The 23,712-nt window shown below is 33.8% G+C and overlaps 1 protein-coding gene across 1 annotated transcript in view; it reads right to left on the reverse strand.

The window, feature by feature from the left end:
* Window positions 1–23,712, reverse strand: part of Sec24AB (Protein transport protein Sec24AB) — a 98,764-nt gene that overhangs the window by 15,621 nt on the left and 59,431 nt on the right. Inside the window, exons 5-9 of the mRNA XM_089088989.1 lie at window positions 21,090–21,246; window positions 16,191–16,477; window positions 12,843–13,015; window positions 10,593–10,727; window positions 9,177–9,341 (exon numbers count right to left, since the gene is read on the reverse strand). Coding sequence (XP_088945115.1) covers window positions 9,177–9,341; window positions 10,593–10,727; window positions 12,843–13,015; window positions 16,191–16,477; window positions 21,090–21,246 — 917 coding nt within the window. The remainder of the gene's footprint in view (window positions 1–9,176; window positions 9,342–10,592; window positions 10,728–12,842; window positions 13,016–16,190; window positions 16,478–21,089; window positions 21,247–23,712) is intronic.

Consider the following 23,712-nt stretch of genomic DNA (forward strand, 5'->3'; position numbering starts at 1 on the left):
TAAAACAAGGTGTAATAAAATAAATATGCTATACATTTGATATTATACATTTGACACTTAGGCCATATACTGTGCCATACATTTGAATTTGCCATACTGGGAATATGATGTTTGCTTTGGCTGTAGTGAAATTGTTTTTCGCTGATATAAATTTAATTTGCTACGACCAGGGGCTTCCCGAACTTCTTTTCATTGGGGGAGAGGGCGAGCTAAATTTTACTAAATCGCTACCTGATTTTCACCGAATTAGAAAAAAGGTTGACCTTTAAATATACTTTAATATCTAGAGATCGCATAATATGAATAAGATCATAATTAGATAGAAATTCGCCGAGTTTTCATTCCTTTCCACTTTTGAACTATCTGAGATCTTTAACTGGTTCAAGTCTAGGCTGAATGCTTCCTGTCAAAATCTTGACATCCCAGTAGAAATTTTTTTCATTATGTCGTCTGGCTGCATGTTCTAGATCCTTGGCAATTTTAAAACAGTGACCTCCACATTACACCTCCTTAATTCATAATATAACAGCTTCTCTTACTTTTCTCATACGCTCATACTATCTATCCCGCAAATACTTGTAAACATTGTTCTTTTATGCATCGGAATTCCTTATATGATGTAATTAAAGTCCCTGTCAAGACTGTGTCCAGAGGGGGGTATTACGAGATTTGAACGTCCCACCCCTGAAATTTTTATTCGAATTGCATAAAAAGTAACTAAAATGTGAATAAAGAAATCTTTGTTGCGTTTTGTAAAGTTTTTTTTTGTATTCCCGCCCCCCCCCCCAAAAAAAAAAGATCCCCAATACCTCCTTGGTTCTAGTTGTTCGAGGGCGTGACTTATCCCCTACACTGAAGATGATTATTTGGGATATTTGGATACGAGAGATAAGTAGTTCGTCTATGAAAAAAAAACTACTGATGTTATATATAATATTACCATGCAGGATCATAAAATTAAATGTAGCCTGTATACCAAAAACATATTACCTTTTTTTTTTTTTTAATTTACCACAAATTTAGATAGTTTGCTAAAGAAAAAAACTGTATTTTACATTCAAGTCGAAAAGTTCTTGTAACATACGATATTTGACCTTGATCCATGGATACAGGATATGAGTAGTTTGTCTCTGAGAAGAAACAATTGATATTGTGTAATACTACCAAGCAGAATCATAGAGCTAGGTGTAGCCTTTACACCAAAAAGCATATATTGCCTACATTTGAATTTACCACAGTTTTCCATATTTCAAAAAATTATTAGCGATCTTCTTCGCTAATAATTTTTTTAGCTTCCGGGACACTAAGATTCGCGACACTCGGGATTGAACCTCTTCACCTTGTGACAGCGGACCATTCTCGGCACCATTCCGCTGTCACGAGGTGATAAGCTGAGAGATCTAGATATAACATGAAACTGATACGGAAAATCATCAGATCATATCTGAAAAAAAAAGTGAAAATATACCTCGTATTATACAGGTGAAAGCGTTGAGAAAAAAGGAGGCAAATTAAGTTTAAAACTATAAAAAAGCTATTTAAAAAGCCCTCAAGCTTAAGAGGTATTTCAATCGTGCGGTTTTGGATAAATTTCAAAATATATAGGCCCATCGATTTTTTAACATATTCCCAGAAAAATAATAGTTCCATGATAAACAACTTTTAAGTTCTTAAGAGTTGATGCATATTCGTGTTGATTGAATTGGTGGGTTAAAGTTTAACTGATGGATTGTGGTTTGATAGGCGAAAAAAACCTTTATAAGATAAGGTGAAAAATTTTTCAATAACAAAGGTTTTTTGAATTTTTCAAAACTTAAAAAGTTTTTTTGGAGATAATTGAAACAACAATTTCAAAAAAGTGTTTTATTGAATTTTTGTAATTTTAGTTCCATCGTCGAGAGGTCCCCTATGACGAAAAGGACTTTGGTTAATTGCTAGGTAGATGTTATATTTTGGTAATTAATTATAGAATGCTCCCAAATTAAAACAGATAAGCATTAACTTTTCAGGTTTGAAGTTTTTTTTAGTACAGCTTAAAAAAATGTTGGCTTGAAATGGGGTGGTCGATGAATTATTTTAGAAAAGAACTGTATATAATACCAGTAAGAAGAGAGGAGAAAGTCTACGCATGGAAAACCGAATGATCATTTTGTAAATCAATCGACCTTCCACAAGTTCCTTATTTGAGTGGCTCTTCCGAATAACGTGTTTTGAAATAAAAAGTGAGAGTGCCGATATGTGTCCAGCCTTTTTACACGTATCATCCTTTGATAAGCGTCAGATGATTTACACCTAACCATATATTGAACTCCTGGCCAAAGGCAGGATATCCAAAGCCGTTCCAAAGCTCGTTCCAAAGCTGATTTACACATTAAAGCTTTCAAAATATATTCTTGGTTGTAACAGTTATTTTATGAATTAAAACCTGAAAATATATAAATCTCTTGAAAAGTTTAATAGTAAAATTAAGAAAATAAATACTGTGCTAAGAGACGGAAACAATGTTTGAATAGCTTCTTAATTGAGTTTTGGTTAATGTCGGATTCTCACCGGCATTCATATGGCATATTATACTTGATTGTCAAAAGCAGGTTCATTCGAATTAATACTTATAGGTGTAGTAGCCTACCCTTTTGAAGTAATGAATTTCAAAATACTGAAGTGCTTTGAAACTAATTCGGTTCTTTTGTATTATCCAGAACACACTCAAGAAGTGAAGTTAGGTTAATCATAATGAAATATGCCAAAATATGATGAAAATATAGTACTTTAACAACAAAATTATGGAAACTAAAACAAAAAATTAAAGAAAGCAGGCCGCACAGAACGCATTGTAATAAATACATCACCCCTAACCACCTCTATATTAAATATTTCATTAAAATACACCTGCATCGTAGTTTGTTTCACGAAAGAATAAGTTAAATATAGCCGAATGCGGGAGAAAAACCGGTTTTTCTCAGATGAAACAAAGCAATTTCTTAAGTGTGTTCTGGATAATATACAAGTACCACTTATTCAATCAGAAGGACAGATGTTTGTTGCTTTCAGTGGCAACGATTGGGGGAGGTCTATTGGCCTGCCTGAATTTAAGTTTTTTATATATTAATTGAAAATCCTCCTTTTTTGGTATTTTAAATTTCAAATTAAGCATTTTTCACAGCCCTCCCCCCTCCTCCCTACTTTTATTTTAAGTTTTGACGTATTTTGATTGCTGCAGTGGCATGTCAGTTGTTGTTTTTTATATAACAGGGGGTAGTGACTACCTCACATAGAATAAGTAAAGGATTTTCAATTTGCAGTTACAATTTTTACATTTCATTTTACTTTTCCTTTTTACAATTTTACAATTTATTCATTAAACAATTTATCAATGTAGCTTTTGAAATATATTTGGGCTGTAACAAATATTATGCGAATACGCTAAACATACGAACTTCTTTTCATTGGGGGAGGGGGCGAGCTAAATTTTACTAAATCGCTACCTGATTTTCACCGAATTAGAAAAAAGGCTGACCTTTAAATATACTTGAATATCTAGAGATCGCATAATATGAATAAGATCATAATTAGATAGAAATTTGCCGAGTTTTCATTCCTTTCTACTTTTGAACTATCTGAGATCTTTAACGGGTTCAAGTCTAGGCTGAATACTTCCTGTCAAAATCTTGACATCTCAGTAGAAATTTTTGTCATTATGTCGTCTGGCTGCATGTTCTAGATCCTTGGCAATTTTGACACAGTGACCTCCACATTACACCTCTTTAATTCATAATATAACAGCTTCTCTTCTTCATTAAGGTTCTATAACTTTTAGGGGGTCTTTCCCCCTTTTTTCGAAAATCAGCCAAATTTTCTCGCGTAACTTTTGAAAAGTGAGACTAGACGTGATGAAAATTATATATTTGAAATCTTCATTAAAATTTGATTCTTTTGATGTCCCTATTGGTATCAAAATTTCGTCTTCTACAGTTTTGGTAACCATTTAGCCGGGTAACTCCTTACTTACAGTTCGTTACCACGAACTGTTTGATAATTCATCGACCACCCCATTTCAAGCCAACATTTTTTTAAGCTGTACTAAAAAAAAACTTCAAACCTGAAAAGTTAATGCTTATCTGTTTTAATTTGGGAGCATTCTATAATTAATTACCCAAATATAACATCTACCTAGCAATTAACCAAAGTCCTTTTCGTCATAGGGGACCTCTCGACGATGGAACTAAAATTACAAAAATTCAATAAAACTCTTTTTTAAAATTGTTGTTTCAATCATCTCCAAAAAAAAACTTTTTAAGTTTTGAAAAATTCAAAAAACCTTTGTTATTAAAACATTTGTTCACCTTATCTTATAAAGGTTTTGTTTCGCATATCAAACCACTATCCATCAGTTAAACTTTAATCCACCAATTCAATCAACACGAATATGCATCAACTCTTAAGAACTTAAAAGTTGTTTATCATGGAACTATTATTTTTCTGGGAATATGTTACAAAATCGATGGGCCTATATATTTTGAAATTTATCCAAAACCGCACGATTGAAATACCTCTTAAGCTTGAGGGCTTTTTAAATAGCTTTTTTATAGTTTTAAACTTAATTTGCAATATTATAATTGACAATCAAATATTCGTCTAAAAATTCAAAACATCTTCAGAAAATTTTCCACATTTGATCACCAGGTGATCATCAGGATACTAACACATCAGGTACAAATATCTTCTCCAACCCCTCAACCGGTCCCATTTAGCCATAGGTTATATGAATACCTAACTAAAAATGATAATTAACTAAATATAATACACAGCAAGCATCAATTAATCCTATTTCCTCCTTTTTTCTCAACGCTTTCACCTGTGTAATACGAGGTGTATTTTCACTTTTTTTTTCAGATATGATCTGATGATTTTCCGTATCAGTTTCATGTAATAACTAAATCTCTCAGCTTATCACCTCGTGACAGCGGAATGGTGCCGAGAATGGTCCGCTGTCACAAGGTGAAGAGGTTCAATCCCGAGTGTCGCGAATCTTAGTGTCCCGGAAGCTAAAAAAATTATTAGCGAAGAAGACCGCTAATAATTTTATGAAATATGGAAAACTGTGGTAAATTCAAATGTAGGCAATATATGCTTTTTGGTGTAAAGGCTACACCTAGCTCTATGATTCTGCTTGGTAGTATTACACAATATCAATTGTTTCTTCTCAGAGACAAACTACTCATATCCTGTATCCATGGATCAAGGTCAAATATCGTATGTTACAAGAACTTTTCGACTTGAATGTAAAATACAGTTTTTTTCTTTAGCAAACTATCTAAATTTGTGGTAAATTAAAAAAAAAAAAAAGGTAATATGTTTTTGGTATACTGGCTACATTTAATTTTATGATCATGCATGGTAATATTATATATAACATCAGTAGTTTTTTTTTTTCATAGACGAACTACTTATCTCTCGTATCCAAATATCCCAAATAATCATCTTCAGTGTAGGGGATAAGTCACGCCCTCGAACAACTAGAACCAAGGAGGTATTGGGGATCTTTTTTTAGGGGGGGGGGGGGAGGAATACAAAAAAAAAATTTAAAAAACGCAACAAATATTTCTTTATTCACATTTTAGTTACTTTTTATGCAATTCGAATAAAAATTTCAGGGGTGGGACGTTCAAATCTCGTAATACCCCCCTCTGGACACAGTCTTGACAGGGACTTTAATTACATCATATAAGGAATTCCGATGCATAAAAGAACAATGTTTACAAGTATTTGCGGGATAGATAGTATGAGCGTATGAGAAAAGTAAGAGAAGCTGTTATATTATGAATTAAGGAGGTGTAATGTGGAGGTCACTGTTTTAAAATTGCCAAGGATCTAGAACATGCAGCCAGACGACATAATGAAAAAAATTTCTACTGGGATGTCAAGATTTTGACAGGAAGCATTCAGCCTAGACTTGAACCAGTTAAAGATCTCAGATAGTTCAAAAGTGGAAAGGAATGAAAACTCGGCGAATTTCTATCTAATTATGATCTTATTCATATTATGCGATCTCTAGATATTAAAGTATATTTAAAGGTCAACCTTTTTTCTAATTCGGTGAAAATCAGGTAGCGATTTAGTAAAATTTAGCTCGCCCTCTCCCCCAATGAAAAGAAGTTAGGGAAGCCCCTGGTCGTAGCAAATTAAATTTATATCAGCGAAAAACAATTTCACTACAGCCAAAGCAAACATCATATTCCCAGTATGGCAAATTCAAATGTATGGCACAGTATATGGCCTAAGTGTCAAATGTATAATATCAAATGTATAGCCTATTTATTTTATTACACCTTGTTTTAAAATTACACGTTTTCAAATTTACGTTATAATTTATAGTATTTAAATATTCAGCAGCTCTTTAAAATGTACGTTTAAATTTACAAATTTTTTCATAGTTAATATTAATCGTTAAGTCTAAAATCTCAATTTTGTTAGAATTTACAAAATTTCCAACGAGTAAACTAATGGATTATTAATCTTTTTATTGTGTTCTTGAGGACCTGAAACATTCAGATCCTTCTTCGGTTTTCTTATCTCTCCTTTTAAAATTACACCTTGTTTATTTTCTAAAGAATATAAATTTGAAATTTATTTATTATAAATTTATAAATTTATTTTTTGAAAGAGCATAGAGAACATAAATAGTTCATAAAGCAATACAGTTAAAGTATGTAAAAACTATAACTAAAACTACATGTCGTTGAAAAAAACTTTAATTTCTGATTATTTTCAAAATCATGCTGGAAATCCTAATCCGTGGGAAATTCTTCTCGAAAATATCCCCCGCCCCCTAGTAAAAAGGTGCTGCATCTATCAATATAAAAATTCCGTTTTTCAGAGTTTCGGTTACTATTGAGCCACATCACTCCTTACTTTCAGTTCGTTACCAAGAACTGCTTGAATTGTCTGTTTGAACTCCGTGTAAATCGGCTTTGGAACGAGCTTTGGAACGGCTTTGGATATCCTGCTTTTGGCCAGGAGTTCAATATATGGTTAGGTGTAAATCATCTGACGCTTATCAAAGGATAATACGTGTAAAAAGGCTGGACACGTATCGGCACTCTCACTTTTTATTTCAAAGCACGTTATTCGGAAGAGCCACTCAAATAAGGAACTTGTGGAAGGTCGATTGATTTACAAAATGTTCATTCGGTTTTTCCATGCTCTTCTTACTGGTATAACAGTATAACAGTCGCTCTTTACGCTAAAGCTTTTCATTGTTTAAAAAAATAGAGTTGTGAGAAAGTCAAACTTTAGCGTAAAGAGCGAGGCGTTGAGGAGGGGACAGCCCCTTTCATATACTGAATAATTTCTGTTCGTTTTAAGTTTTAAGGTCGTTCCTTACTTTCAGTTAAAAAAACTTATTTTTTTTACTTAATTTTTGAACATTTTTGAATTAATCCAGTTTTTGATTTTGGCTCACCGTACATGAATAATAAAAAAAAATTGAATATTAATTTTACTTTTATTTGGTTAAATGAATTTCTCGAAACCTGTTTAATTTTATTTACGAACGTTTTTATTAGTAATAAATATACGTAACTTACGAATCAACTTACGTAACGAACCTCTATATTCTTATATTTTTAATACGTATATTAGAGGGTTCGCCCCCTAGTCAATACCTTGCTCTTTAAGCTAAAGTTCGAATTTTGTTCCAACTCTTTAAAAATGACCGCTTAATCACAAATGCCGTTAATTAGAATAAATAGCTCTTATGAAAGCACTAAGTAATCTTTGGCTTAAAGAGCGAGGTATTGACTAGGGGATGAACCCAATCATATACGTAATGTTTTCTGTCGTTTTAAGTTTTGATGTTGCTCCTTACTTTCAGTTAAAAAACTTGTTTTTTTATATATAATTTCTGATCTTTTTTTAAATAATGCTGGGAAATCCGGCACCCCCTTCATAGCAATGTCCCTTCTCCTAAACTAAAATGTGAATAAAGAAATCTTTGTTGCGATTTGTAAAGTTTTCTTTTGTTTTCCTCCCCCCCCCCCCGCAAAAAAATCCCCAATACCTCCTTGGTTCTAGTTGTTCGAGGGCGTGACTTATCCCCTACACTGAAGATGATTATTTGGGATATTTGGATACGAGAGATAAGTATTTCGTCTCTGAAAAAAACTACTGATGTTATATATATACCATCATCAGATCATCATCAATCAGATCAGATCAAATCATCAGATCATATCTGAAAAAAAAGTGAAAATATACCTCGTATTATACAGGTGAAAGCGTTGAGAAAAAAGGAGGAAATAGGATTAATTGATGCTTGCTGTGTATTATATTTAGTTAATTATCATTTTTAGTTAGGTATTCATATAACCTATGGCTAAATGGGACCGGTTGAGGGGTTGGAGAAGATATTTGTACCTGATGTGTTAGTATCCTGATGATCACCGGGTGATCAAATGTGGAAAATTTTCTGAAGATGTTTTGAATTGTTAGACGAATATTTGATTGTCAATTATAATATTGCAAATTAATTTAAAACTATAAAAAAGCTATTTAAAAAGCCCTTAAGCTCAAGAGGTATTTCAATCGTGCGGTGGTGGATAAATTTCAAAATATATAGGCCCATCGATTTTGTAACATATTCCCAGAAAATATTGAAAAATGCTTAATTTGAAATTTAAAATACCAAAAAGGAGGATTTTCAATTAATTTCGCATTGTTTTCAAAATCATGCTGGAAATCCTAATCGGTGGGAAATTCTTCTCGAAAATATCCCCCACCCCCTAGTAAAAAGGTGCTGCATCTATTAATATAAAAATTCCGTTTTTCAGAGTTTCGGTTACTATTGAGCCACATCACTCCTTACTTTCAGTTCGTTACCAAGAACTGCTTGAATTGTCTGTTTGAACTCCGTGCAAATTGGCTTTGGAACGAGGAATTCCTATTACTTTTTCTTACAGTGAAAATTCTTCCTTATAACAATGAGAAAAGATAATGAAGATATACTAAAACAAGGCTTTTTTGTTTTGTTAATATTTGTTTTATTTGTTTTTTATTTTGTCATCTTGTTTTTACAGCAGCGAGTACTTACCTTTGGCCAAAGCAAAAGGAGTGAACTCTTATAAAATTAGCTTCAGTTAGTTTAAACTTTAAGATGATAAGGAAACCATAAATCTTACCATCGTTTCAACTTGTCTAGGATCGTCCACACCAAACACAGCCCTACAATATTGGGGCGGCGATGTCCTTCCAACTAAGATGAAAATATAACTACCAGCATCCATGAGGTATATGCCAGTCGTGTCCACTTTCTCTGAGGACAGCTGCAATCGTGGAGGGTCAATCTAGAAATCAGAAAGCGCATATTGAAGACGTTCATATTAAAAAAGGGATCCCTGAATCACATCATTTAGATCAGTTTGGTGGCTTGGAGGGGGAAGGGGGAGACAGCCTAGAACTTCGGGGATCCTGTTTTTTCAACTTTCTTTATAGATTTCTAGATAAAAAAGAAAAACTTCAAGTAAAATTATAAGTTCGGTATTGTAAAGTAATGGGCCTATTTTTTAAGGACCCAATGGCTTCTTTTTTTTTTTTTTTATTTGATGATGCCCCAACTTTTGCTCTTATTGACAAGCTAACAAAGCCAAGACTAGTGTAGCCTAACTTGAAAAGCCTTACTAACCTAAATAATTAGAGCCAAGACAGTTTTTCTGTGACAGCCTAATTTAGACAAAAACTTCGACGTAAAGAAATTCATGTTGAAATTGTTCATATTCAAACAATTAATATCTACAATTATATTATGCAGAGTATCAAGGGAGAGGAGTGGTTTATGGGAGAGGAGGGGGATAGAATTTTGATGACCATTTTTTCGACTGATTTGTAGCATAGAAAGTTTGACGCAAGAGACACAGGACATTCAATTAAAAAAAGAACAAATATATCAAATACAAGGCACCGCAGTTCAGTAGTAGAACCAAGATCTCGGGGTGGAGGCTGCTTAAAATTTTGATGACCATTTTTTCGACTGATTTGTAGCATACAATGTTTGACGCAAGAGACACAGGACATTCAATTAAAAAAAGAACAAATATATCAAATACAAGGCACCGCAGTTCAGTAGTAGAACCAAGATCTCGGGGTGGAGGCTGCTTAAAATTTTGATGACAATTTTTTGCTCAAAAGATTTTTAACAGAAAACTACATCAAAAATTTAGAAAATATCAACCAGGAGCGGGATCTACATCCGATACCCCTCTTCCTTCTGTATTTTCCTGTCCTAGTTCATTATTGACAGGAGCACCTTGAACGTCAGGTACGAAGTATAACATGGACGTGAGGTTTTTCATTTCAGAAAGTAAGGCCTCGTCAAAAAGAATTTAACCAAATTCCAGAGAATAAAAACTAACCTATAGATTTTAAATCTTCAAGACTATCAGGAACAACCTTACATATATACCACATTTTCAAGCAAATATATAACCAACCTCTTTATGAATGGCATTAGAATGGCAACCTCTATATAATATAACTATAATAATACAAATTATTACAAGATAAGTTGTTATATATAAGACGAGTTGAAAATAACCAACCTCTTCATCGAGTGTGTGGACAGCATAAAGATCCGGGTAAATGTGCTGAATCAACTCGGGAAGAGGGAGAGTTTTCATTTCGGACCAGTCGAACACTCTTTCGTCAAGTCCTGGAGCCTTATCACAGAAGGCAACCTAAAACAAATAAAAGTATTTCAACAGGAAAATGGTACCAATCTTGGAACACAAATATTATAATTAGAAAATATAATTATTATAGTATATAATTATTTATCTATTAATATATTAACACATTATTATATAATATAATTATAATAATACAAATTTTTAAAAGATTATAGATATTTAGAAAACACTCTTTTGAATAATTGGTGGAAATAGATGTTTTTTGTTATTGAGTCGGTCTATTAGTCCACTCTCATGGATGACTTTTTTCATCATCCTCCTCCCTGACGGGTACAGGTGTGCCTGGGTGTATATTACCACGGGTGCCTAGTTTATCGAAATAGTGTATATGCAATATTTCAGGAACCATTTTGGAATCGAGTCGAAATTTTCAGTGTTGCTGGGGAGGAGTAATAGGACTCCAAATCTTATGTTGGGGGGGGGGTAGAAAATGAAGGTTTGAAACTTGCTTCGGTAAGTTTCTTGGTAAAGGACAACTGAACACACAGTGACATTTGAGGTTGGGCCACGTCCCCACTGAAAATTGATCTTAAAGGTTTATTTTCCGACCGGACTAAAATTTTGCTGGGAAGTCCTTGGGGGCGTTGGGGACCGAGTGCACAAAAAAAGGAAAAAAGAAGAAGAAAAAGACAATGATTCGTCCAAAAATGGGGCCTGACAAAGGATAAAACTTCTTTCAAAGAACAGTTTGAAACTTGCATTCTAAGTTTCTGGTTCAAAGAGACTCAATTGCACCAAAAAACTCTTCTGACCTTCTTCAATGGGATTCAAATGCAAAAAATTAAAAAAAAAAACATTGGCTCACCCAAAAATAGGGGCCCAAAATGACCAAAAATGATTTTCTTTCATATTGGCTATAAGCTTCCAAGGATCATTCCCGGAACCAAGAGAACCTCAATTTTGATTAGAAAGGGTTGAGAGCGTTAAGGGATGGGAAAATAGGCCGAAAAACTTGTAGTCTCTCATTAATTCTAAAGTTACGTACATAAGCCCCGGAGCCAATGGAACCTCAATAAAAAGGAAAAGTGAGGGTTACACTCACTCTCCTCCTTTTCCTAACCGAATGGCCCAATCAACTTTTTTTTTTGAATCGGTTTGAAACTTGTATCCATTTTTTTTGTCTCAGAGACCCAATGAATAAAGCTGGATATTTAGTATCAAGCATTACTTATTTGACTTTTCGCTAATTTGACTTTAGTCCTTATACTGTGAACGAGGTACAGAAGACAAAAAGAAAAAGAAATTTAGTCTGAAACAACAAAGATTTGATGTTTCATAGTCATGTTTTTATTCATTTAAAAACCTTGCCAAGAATCCGTCCTGATTTAACCAAATCATTGTGGAAAGCTAGAGTTTTTCAAGCACGAAAACCGACAGAATCCCTGCACGGATTATTAAATCCATACGGATTTCCTTAATGTGTAAATGAACCATTAATATGATGAATAATTAAATATCTACTTATACCGTAAGCCGCTAAACCACAGAAAACGCGGTAATCAGTAACTGAATTCCTCAACACTATTGCGAGCAAACAAAATTTGATTGCTTACATGCAATCCCAACACACAAGAGGGCTTACAGCAGCCCATAAATTGGCTTCTCCGAAAACTTACTAGGAGATTTTGCGAAGCTTTCGCCATCTACCAGCAAAATTTTCCCGTTATTACAGCAAATTTAGATCATTTATTAGAAAAAGTTTTATAACATCAAAAATCCTGGTTTGGTCAAAGGATATATTCAAAACTATGCATACACTGAAACAAGTATCCTGTCATTTCGATACCTAGGTAAAGATGTAGGCTTGTCACAAAATTCCATTGTTCTGAAAGTGAAGTTCCACCGTTTTTCAAAAAAAAAAAAAAAAAAAAAAAAAAAAACAAAAAGATTTTCAAAAACTTAATTCAGCTGATGGTTAAAACTGAATGCAAAATATCAAACAAATTCAGAATTGACGCCTTACTCTGAAACACTGAAACATAACACCGATTAAAAAAGACACACAATAAACTTGCAGAGGGAATATCAACCTAAACATCAACAACTTTCTCACAAATTATTCACACCCGATTGTCTTTCACTATTAAAATACATGGATCTTACCGTTTTTAATAGAGCCAATATATACACTGGGAGTAGGCTTAAGGTGGGAGGAGCCAAAAGTTGGCCACCCCGGACGTTTTGCAGCGCTTTATAGGCAGACAGTGGATCAACTGCTGCGTTCACAAAGGCATCTCTTGCATCACTTATAGATGTGGCCATTGATCTGTCTACAGCTAAAAACAAGATGATAATTAGACATATTTAATTAAATTATCCACAATTTTAGTATTTCCTAATTGGGCCACACTGAGTAAGTTGGAACGCGGCTTTATTTCCCGTAGCATTAAGAGTGACCTGGCAGGAAATACACAAATTGGAGACTGAGATCCCTGTATCTTGTGTCCACAATATTCGCAATTGAAAAGATTGCTTGCAATAGATTTTATGACTACGAAGAAGGTTTATTTTTCATCTTTTGACTAACAAAATTCACTAAACTTAATTATCAGCTTTTGACTGACAGGTCAACTTAAATATAGAACCCAAGTCATGCCCCCCACCCCACCCCCCACCCCCCGAAAAATGAATATATAAGCTCAAAATACCAACATAATTTTGAGGATATCCGGCTATATTCAAGAAAAAAATATGACATAGGAGTTGGCTGCCTCTATGAGTTGTACCACCAAACTCTGATTCTAGATCATTAATAACTAGATAGTCATTTTAAATAATCACTTCTAGCATTTTTTTAACTAAGTAGAAGGAGAAATATATAGATATTTTGCTCGGTTTTCCCAAAAAAGACTTTAGTTCCCATCACGCCTAATAATTATTTACAATCAATATTTCCCGGACAATTATGCTTTTTTTCATCCAAATGAGAACACACATTACTAAAAAAAAGAAACAAAATTCTTACAAACGTTGAAGTTCAAGAAGTGTTTTTGACGTCCTTTTTTTGCACTTATATGGGTAATTTTAGCCTTGTTCAATTCAACAATGGTCTTTTGCCAGCAATATCTATACCAACAAAACAGACAACTAGTGTTTTTTTTTTCTCGTAAATCGGGTCCCTATCCCTGATGTAACTGTCGATCTGTATAATTAGCAACTGTCTGTGAATCTAATTAGAAAATCTGGTTTGTATGTAATGCCCATCAATGGCGTAGAGAAACCTGACAATCTGACTAGCTCAGTAGGGAGAGGTATCGTACCTATATACTATAATTGGTAACTTTCTGTAACTCTTGAGAAAATCGCTTAATAGAAAACCCGATTATTTTTAGTTGTAAATACACCAAAAGTGTAAAACAAACTAACAAGCCCGACTAGCCCCTTAGGTAGAGCAAAAGACTCCAAATCTCGACTGCGAGTTCGAACTCAGCGCTTTACTCTTTTTTCCGTTGGTGAAATTACAATGCTGAAGATAATCTCCTTTCGAGTAAAGTTGCATTTGCGGAGTACAAAATCTCAGGGAATCGCAAAAGACAGGAGAATTCCAGAAAACCCGTACAAGAAGATAAACAAAATCCAGGATAAGAAAATTACAGAAAATCTAGAAGAATCATCAGACAAGGATCAATCGAGTACCAGTTTTCGGCAGCGAGGGATTCAAACAGCTTATCACATGATATCATTTCGTTAAACCCAATCTAGTGTCATTTGACCTGATAATTATCCAATCAATTAGAATTTTTGGTCAAAAATGTTCTTTTTCCTCTTTTTTTCAAATTAGTTCTCCTAACTAGTAAATGATTTTTTTTTTTACTTTTATTTACCCTTATATGAACAATTTTAGCCTCGTTCAATTCATGACCGTTTTATCGACAGTGTTGCTGCCGTCAACAAAATAGACAACCTTTACTTTATTTCCACACTTTTATCAACAAAGACAGACCCAATACCATCTTTCACGAGAATTTAAAACAGCTTAAGATATAGCAATCATCCTAGTCCAATTCAGAAGATCTTCTTATAATATATATATATATATATATATATATATATATATATATGAACTATCATTCAAGATTTATTTCTAAAAGTACTTCACAGGCACTTTGGCAAAAAAAAAAAAAAAAAAAAAAAAAAAAAAAAAAAAAAACGTACCGTAGGTTTTTTATTGCCTTCTTAACTCACTGAAGCCTTCAGCCCTCGTAGAGGTGGCTTTACGTGAATCGGGTCTGGCCCTTGAAAGCTTGCTATTACGACGTTACATATCCGCCACTCTGGCAAAATTCCCAAAAACCACCACTCCTTAAATATTCTTAGAATAACAATCTTTGATATTCCTAAACATTAATCAAAACCTTAATAGAAACTACTGAATAATGAGGCGCAAAAATACACTTAGTAGGTTAACTTCGGATACCCGGTGTCTGACGTCAGACGAAGTTTACAGACATAGGCAATTACAATATAGGATGTTGTTCGACTCAATGCGACTATAGAGTGTTTTTATATCGACGTTATTATATTCCACCTTCTCTTTATTTTGTAGAATGGTGGGTAAAAAATAGTGATAATAATAATGTAAAAACTCGTTTATGGAGTTATTTGCATTTTAATAAATTTGGAAAATTTTATAGTTTTTTTAGCTTTCAGTTCTTTTTACCTTCCATATCATTTTTCTGCCAAAATATGTCACCCCTATTTCGACAAGGGAGGGACCGGAATTTTTTTTTTATACCAAAAAACATCAAACTGTCAACAGACATAAAGGAATGCATATCTACTCCGTTGTGTCAACAGGGTACTCAAATCAAATTAGACTGTTATCGATAATTGTCGTCTAACTTATTGAACAAAACAATCAATAGATAACTGTCAACAAGATATAAGGTTTTCATAACACTTTTCGGCAAAAATGAAGTTAACAGACATTTTTTTTTTATCTTTTCAAAAGACGATAAAAATATCATCATAATGTTAATAAAGGAAATCAAACACGTTTGCTGTTCACATGAACTCAAATTGATACAAATTTCTCTGATATATCAACGTAGCACTTAAGTCGAACAATTTTTTTTCTAATCATCATTCAAATTTTTGTCATTAACATATTTTCCCCGTTTCCCCTCAAAATGAGAACTAGACAAAAAAAAAAAAATCTCATAGCTCATAAGGTCTATTTTTCCAATCTTTTCCTTACACAGGACAAGGCCGTACCCAGAGGGAGGGGGAGGGGGTAGGGAGGTTTGACCCCCCCCCCCCCCCCGATATGTTTGTTTGACTAGTAAAAACGTAACAAAAATGGATATAAATAAATTCTGTACGCGTTTTTTGAGTTTTTTTTGTGTAACCCCCCCACACTCCCCCCAAATTGTTTTTGAGTAAAACCCCCTCCGAAAAAAAACCTGGGTACGGCCTTGACAGAGGATATGGGGTTTGATAGCATTTTCTCACCTATTTTTGCAAGAAGGCCAACAATACACTGTTGATCAGCGCTACTAATCACATCATTGACTTGTGCCGTAAGAGGCAAACTTAACGTGTGTACCCGTATTCTCCTCTCTCCCTTTGAAGAGGTGTATAAAACAGCTGCTTGGAAGCACACATTATTTCGCTCAGCCATTGAATCACTTATGGAAAACTGTAGGCCAAACCCAGCATCTGGGTTGACGTTGGCTAATTGAATTAGATCAGTAGATCTAACAAACATGTTCCCGTGAAAAGTGTGAATGGAGAGACCCCTGAAATGAAAAGAAAAACTTCTTTTATACTCTGGCTGCAATTGCACATATACCTATCAATATGACACGGGGGAAGAAAGAATCTCCTCCCTAAGGACCAACAAGAGACACCAAAAAGACAATTAGAGAATGAAAGAGAGCGAGAATAAACGAATATTACCAGAACGAAAGAAAGTTAAAATACCGAATATTTCGAATATTTTGATACATTTATACTTGGGTAAAATATATTTACGACAATTGCATTATATTTTAATATTTCAATCTCTATGGCTTAGAGTTCGTTCTTTACTATAAAATCCATACAATTGAGTACTAAAGGGATCGGATGACCCAGGCACTTTTCAATTTTATATTCCGTTCTTTACTTTAATAACAGTGTGTTTTGTGTTTCGATCAGACTCTGTTTTTAGGAGTTATGGGGTATTTTGTTTTTTTATATGGGGCATGATCGTCTCTTACTAGGTTGCTAACTACCACTGCAACTCGGAAAATGCTACCTACCGCTGCAACCCAGATACAACCCTGATTACAAACAGAAAGAAGCCTACGGCCTTTTCTTATTTGGAATAGTAAGAGACGAAGCTCAGAAAATCAAGCAGCTAACTAATTCCAATATGTGCAAACTATGTCCAATGAGTCCAATATTATTTTAGTTATTATGGTCAAGAGTTCGTTCTTTACTATAACGATTATGACATCATTCATCAAGCTTGTACATAAAAATGAAGTGTTTTGTGAAAAATGATTCAATTTTAAAAACTATTTATTTTCAATTACAAAAGGCACTAAATTTAGCAATTTCCTTTAAAATGAGCCATTAAACAGCTATGATGCTCAAGTGCCCTGCTAGCTGAGAAGAAAAAAAAGATGCTGTATATGCAAATATCGTAGTTCAAGCAAATTTTCTTGTTTTTCAAGCCTACATATTTTCTTTGTTGTTCAAGCCAAGAGACTGTAAGTTCCCTTTATTGGAGTTTCGGACAAGGCGGTTCTAATAGTGGACTTTGTTTCAAGCCGACACTACTTTTAGGAATTGGTAATTGTAGGAATTGGAAATGGGTATTTGTATTTCTTAGTATGGGACTTGATCGTCTCTTACTAGGTTGCTAGCAACCGCTGCAACCCGGATTCTACATGAAGGTCTAACATGGCTAAGATATTTACTGGTTATTAAATGGACATGAGAATTATACTTAGGTAAAATATATTTACGTCTATGTAAGCAATGAAAGAAGAAAACAGATTCATTATCGAAGGTTAGTGACGAACAAGAAAAAAGGAAATCCGACAGAAAAACTGGGAAAACAGAGTTCGCCTACTGTCTTTCCAGTTTATTACTGTAGCTCATTCATACAGAAAGTTCCTGCCTTTGAATAGAATAGAACAAGAAACTACGACACATTATTTTTTGTTTAGTTTTTTTTTAATCCAAAACTATTGCTTTATACATGTAGTCTTTAGAAGCTAGCAAAATTTGACAGAAAACTATGCAAAAGTACGAATTAAAAAAAGGAAACATGAAAAAAGCGCTTTTATTTCTAAATGTACAAACAAGTAAAAAATTCTATCGGTACTTGTATGATATACCCCCAACCTAATATTCTTCTAATATGTTTTTCTGACGTTCAATCCTGATGAAATATACCTAAGTATGATAAAAATATAACACTTTAGAAACAAATTTTGCCCATATATTTTCACATTAAAGGGATGGGGGGGGGGGGGGGGTATAGCGGGTCTGCATGCCCAATGTGTTAGGTACAATTATTCTGCATATTTTGTAGTAAGAATTGTTTTGTAACTGCACGCCACTGTATATAAACAATATACAGTAGAATCATTCCATATCTCAACCATTATACAAAGCCGGACCGAGATGCAAGTGCTCCGGAAAACTTATCAACACAAGCGACATTAGATTTTTTGACGGGTAGACAAGTCAGATTTCTCTTGAACACAAAACCTGACTTCACCTTTGTAACACTAAATTTTAAGAATCTAATTTAAAATTAACTTATTCAAATACACATATAAAAATCGGTAATTATTAGTGCAATGTTATTATTGGATGTTTTCGGAAATTACAAGTAGGTTTCAAAGTCTCGAGTTGGCTTCAAAGGCATTTCGAGAAAGTTTCTGCGAAAATAATTGTTAAAGGCTAATATACACTGAATTGCTGATGGACGAGGACGGACGAGTATACGGGCAGAGCTTTTATATACGCCAAGACTGTATTAGCCAAATATTACTGAGTCGTGATTCTACTGTATATTATTTATATACAGTGCTTCACAATGTGCAGTACTTTACCCCCCCCCCCCCAAATGTGCAAATATATATCCCAAATTATATATTTTCCATCTATTGTGTCACTTCTCTTTGTCTTGTCTCACGCTATGCTGAAAGAAACTAGGAAAAAACCGGTTCTGCAATGCATCAATGAATGAACAACTTGAGCAGTATGGGGTTTATCATTCAAGTACCATCCAACCTTCTTTTCTGTCTCACCTTCTTTACAGTGCTTCACACTGTACAATACTTTATCCTCCCCCCCCCCCCCCTAATGTGCAAATATACATCCCAAAGTATATATTTTCCATCTATTGTGTCACTTCTCTTTGTCTTGTCCCACGCTATGCTGAAAGAAACTAGGGAAAAAACCTGTTCTGCAATGCATCAATGACTTAACAACCTGAGCGGTAGGGGGTTTACCATACAAGTACCATCTCACCTTCTTTTCTGTCACCCAGAACAGTTACAATCTTTAAGACTAAAAATGAAAGCTTGGGCCTGTCATGACCCACAGTACATTTACTTAAAGTAATTTTATATTAACGAAAGTCATTTTGAATTAATACTAAACATACTTCATAATTATTTAATACGATTATCTAAAATTATTACAACGCTATGTTGCAAATTGTAATTATTTCCAACTATATAAAAATTAAAAGACCTTTCTGCGACACTATACCCTTAAATGTGGATATACCAGGCACATCACGTTCATTATCAGGAAGCGTAAACGTTATTTATTTTATTATTTCTTATGAGCGTCACAGGCATTTTTAGTCTCAATAGATTTTGAATTTTTCCGAGTAGCAAGAAAAAAGTTACATTTTTACTTTTTAGGACATATGCCGATAGAAGAGCGTTTTTTATGACCTAAATAAAATTTTCTGACCATTGACTAATGAATGACTCGTGAATGACATCATACCTGACAAATGAACTCCATAATTTTTTCGTTTTAAATTCGTTTGAAATCTGTTTTTCTTTGATACTAGAGATGCGATGCTCTGAATATTTATATTTTAGCTAAATCTCACAATGTTTACATGTTGGCCCAATCTTGTCTGACTACATATAAGTTTATCCAAGAAAAGACGCAATTTTGAATGCTTTTGTGTTATTTTGGCAAGTTTTTAAGCACTATTGGTGGTCAGCAGCATTAATGATGAAGTAGCTTAATGATCAACGAAGCTGAAGCTTCTCTGGCATATTAGGGCGAATTATACTACTCAGTTAACAGTTAGAGGAGGGTCCAAATGGACCCGTCATATTGTCAGTCTGTGCTCTTGTTTTTTTCTGTCTTCTCTCATTTGTTTATCTTCTTTACATCCTTAGACTTCTAAGAAAACTTATACAGATAGTTAAACATCAGAAATAGCCTTTTTTTATAATTTTCTTGAATTTTCGTTTTATAATTATGTTATATCACCATAGAATAATAGCGCGGAGGCATAGACAAAAACTGCAGCAACTAATTTATTTAACACTATAAAGACGAAAAAGATTCAATATCAGTTAATGGGTTAGGCTGCAAAAATTTGACGTTAACAGATACCGACACACTATAAAATCAGCTGCACAAGATTAACTGCCCTCTCTTCCCTCTCTCACCTCAAATTCAAGACTTATTTTTCTGAGCTGTCTATGATGATTCAGTCTACTATGATGATTCAGAAACAAAACCTAAGACGGCCGAGCAGAGATACCTTTCAAAACCAATCATTTCATGGGGAATGCAGTGTTCCCAGTTATGTGGTTTTCCAATAGTTCTAAATTTTAAAATCTTAACGGAGCAGATGCCAGGTTGAAATTAGGCATTTGGAAGAGATATGGATCGATCTGACGTTTGGAAGGGTTGAATACTATTTACTAGTTTAAAATATCGAGACTACCGTTACTAGCAAGGAGCCTTTAGGGGAATTGTATAATGTTAAACTGTATGTATATTTAATGTAATATATTTAATCATTTAATCATCTTACCTTACCATATCAATAATTTCTAATTTCTATTTCTTTCTTTATACAAGATTTTATTATATACTTTAGCTTTGATTGCTGCCGTTTTCCCATTACAAAGTACTGGATTTGATAGAATCTTTACAAACTCCAAAGAATTTTCGCATTTGGCTAAATTAGCTTTAGCATCAATTTCCAAAATATTTTTCATGAAAGCATTTTCATGAAATGCAGAAAGCATAAAAAAATATTAAGTCCCACAAAATCCTGCTCAATAAGCCTTCTATTTCATTTCTAATTTTTTTACTAACTATGAATACAAATTAAATAAAGTGTGAGACTGAAAACCGTAGACTTACGTGGTGCATCTGATTCTCATCACAGCTTCAAAACCAATCTTCCTAGTAAGATACCTTCTGAGAGTTGATTCAAACCTTTTCAATTCTAACTCATTCTTATCAGCACTAAAACTGGGAAATTTATAGATACTCCCTGATGAGAATTTGGCAGCACAACCTAAAATCAAATAAATTAAATGATTTTTTTCTATATCATAGTTTTAAATATTGACAATAACATAAGGTTTCTAGTGGAAGCAGTTCTCGAAAATGTAGGGGAGAGGGCACAAGGATTTTTCGACCGTTTTAAGGAGAATGCCAAAAAATGTGTTTTTCAAAATCTAAGGTTCTGGGGCTTTTTCATTTTTTTTAATGAAGATACAAAAAATTAGTTTTTCTAATTCTAGGGGGCAATGGCCCAACAGTCCCCATCCAAAAAAAAAAAAATGCCACCAATTAAGATCGCCTTCCATACTTCCTTTAATGTTCACGAAATTATGAACATTGAAATTCTATGCTCACGAATTTTTTACTAACAAAAATTTGTTACTGATAATTTCGCACAAACATACTAATTAGATGAAAAATTTCGAATTAGAACCTTCATATGCAAGAAGATTTAAAACAGCGTATAAAAATTCAAAACAATCATAAAAATGTAATATGTCAACAAATGTAATATAAGAAATTGTCAGACGACTGGCATATAAAAGAAACATAATTATTTATTATTATGAATATATTATTTTATGAGAACCAGAGAAATAAAGTCTTGCCCCTTTGCAAGAAAAAAAAAACTCAAAGTTTCAACCCGGTCAAACCTTCGTGAGACAATAAAGGGTATACTTACTAAGCCATGCATAAAATTTGTCACTATTTAATGAAACACAGTTATTGTAGTCAATCTGTATAATAAGAAACACTCGCTTGCCTTCAGGCATAAGAGAGAGAAAATGTACACTCCCTTGTGAAATTCAGAAACCTACTGATACTTCAGGTCCCGTTATTGTATATCCAAAGACGCTTAGGGGATCCATTGTTTAACATCACGATACTGTTTTTAGATTAGACATTGGCTGGGTATTACGGATATTCACCAACTATATAAAGAAAGAAAAAGAAATTTGCATTTTTATTCGTTTAAATCTTCACACAAAATCTGTCAACAACGTCTAACAAGAGCGTATTATTAGAGGATTGCATTAGCAATTATTCGTAGCTATTTTTGCTAGCTGGCGGAAACACAATTGTTAATAAAAACTGTTATTAATATATTTTTTGTTAGGAGGCCAGAAACCAGTCTGAATCCTATGTCAAATATATACCAATATCCAGTTTATCTGGATACAAAGAAAGGAATAAGGAGCAACTATTAGATCCAGTTCCCCTTTGTTTTTATTCCAACAGAGATCCAAATCTCCTTTCTCCTTTCAAATCTCCACTCATACTTCCCAGGCTCGAATGGCCCAGACCAAAACTCTGTATTTTCATCTTTTTTTAAGTAAAGCCCTTCAGTTACAATACCATTTAAGCCTTATTTTTTCTACGAAATGAAAGGACATATTCTGCCACGTAATTGTGATGCATTCGTTGAGATTGTACCTCATTTACAAAAACCTTCGTCTTCAGTCTTCATTGGGGAGTTGAAGCCAAAACTAATTTGAGATCTTATCATTTCTTGTTTTCATATTCGTTTACATTTGATGTTAGCCAAATCCGTACCCCGGGGGGGGGGTAGAGGGGTCTGAGCTCTAGTGCTGCTACTGGGAGATTTCGATTTTCAATCGTTGGCAGTTTCTGTACACTGCTGATGTTTATCATAAGGCAATGGACACTTTACCAACAGGATACAATTCTATTTATTATGGATAAATAAAGAATTTTTTTATCCAAGGCAGCTAAGACATCCTCCTGGATAGCTTCCAAGTTGGTGAACATAGACACACTAAAGCAATTCGAGACGAATAAACTCTAGTCAGGAGACATGAGGCTATAATAAGCAGAATTTGCTTAATTCTGCTTTTCCTAGTACCAGTTCTTCCCACTTTTTTGGAACAGCAAAGACAGAATGCAAAACTAATTCTCATGGTAGGTGGCATTTAAAGGAAAATCAAATTTACCATGTCGGTGATCAGTGAACCATGTCTTTTGATATGGTTCTTTAGTTGGTGAATTTATGATTTTTGATATTGTATGATACCCTGTAGTGTCTATCAGCAATCCTGAGTGTTCATCTAAAATCTATCAGAAGTACAGATTTAAATATACGCAAGATGTCATATTACCACAACTACCGGTTTTTAAAGAGGATCTGATATTTCCCCTTTCTTCTTTTATATCAAGTTATCAAAACAACTGTCAGGTCATCTAAGTTATCACGAAGGTTATTTCAAATATAAAGACAGTTGCTACATAGACAGTTACGATATTTAAGCTATCAAATTGAGCGATGAAGTACCAATGCCTCTTTCAACCTTGACAGTTGGTTTCATGCCCTGAAAAGTTGAAGCCAATCAAACAACAAACATTTGTCCATGCATTAAGTCTCTTTTGACCGAATTACTGCCTGATACCAAGTCCTGGAGAGAGGTATTTTGTAATCATGGAATCATGGGAACCAAACATCATTGTAGAAATCCAGTGG

Source organism: Artemia sp. Qi Xiang Cuo, chromosome 5 (genome assembly GCF_049724085.1).
Source record: "Artemia sp. Qi Xiang Cuo chromosome 5, ASM4972408v1, whole genome shotgun sequence".
Classification (NCBI taxonomy): domain Eukaryota; kingdom Metazoa; phylum Arthropoda; class Branchiopoda; order Anostraca; family Artemiidae; genus Artemia; species Artemia sp. Qi Xiang Cuo.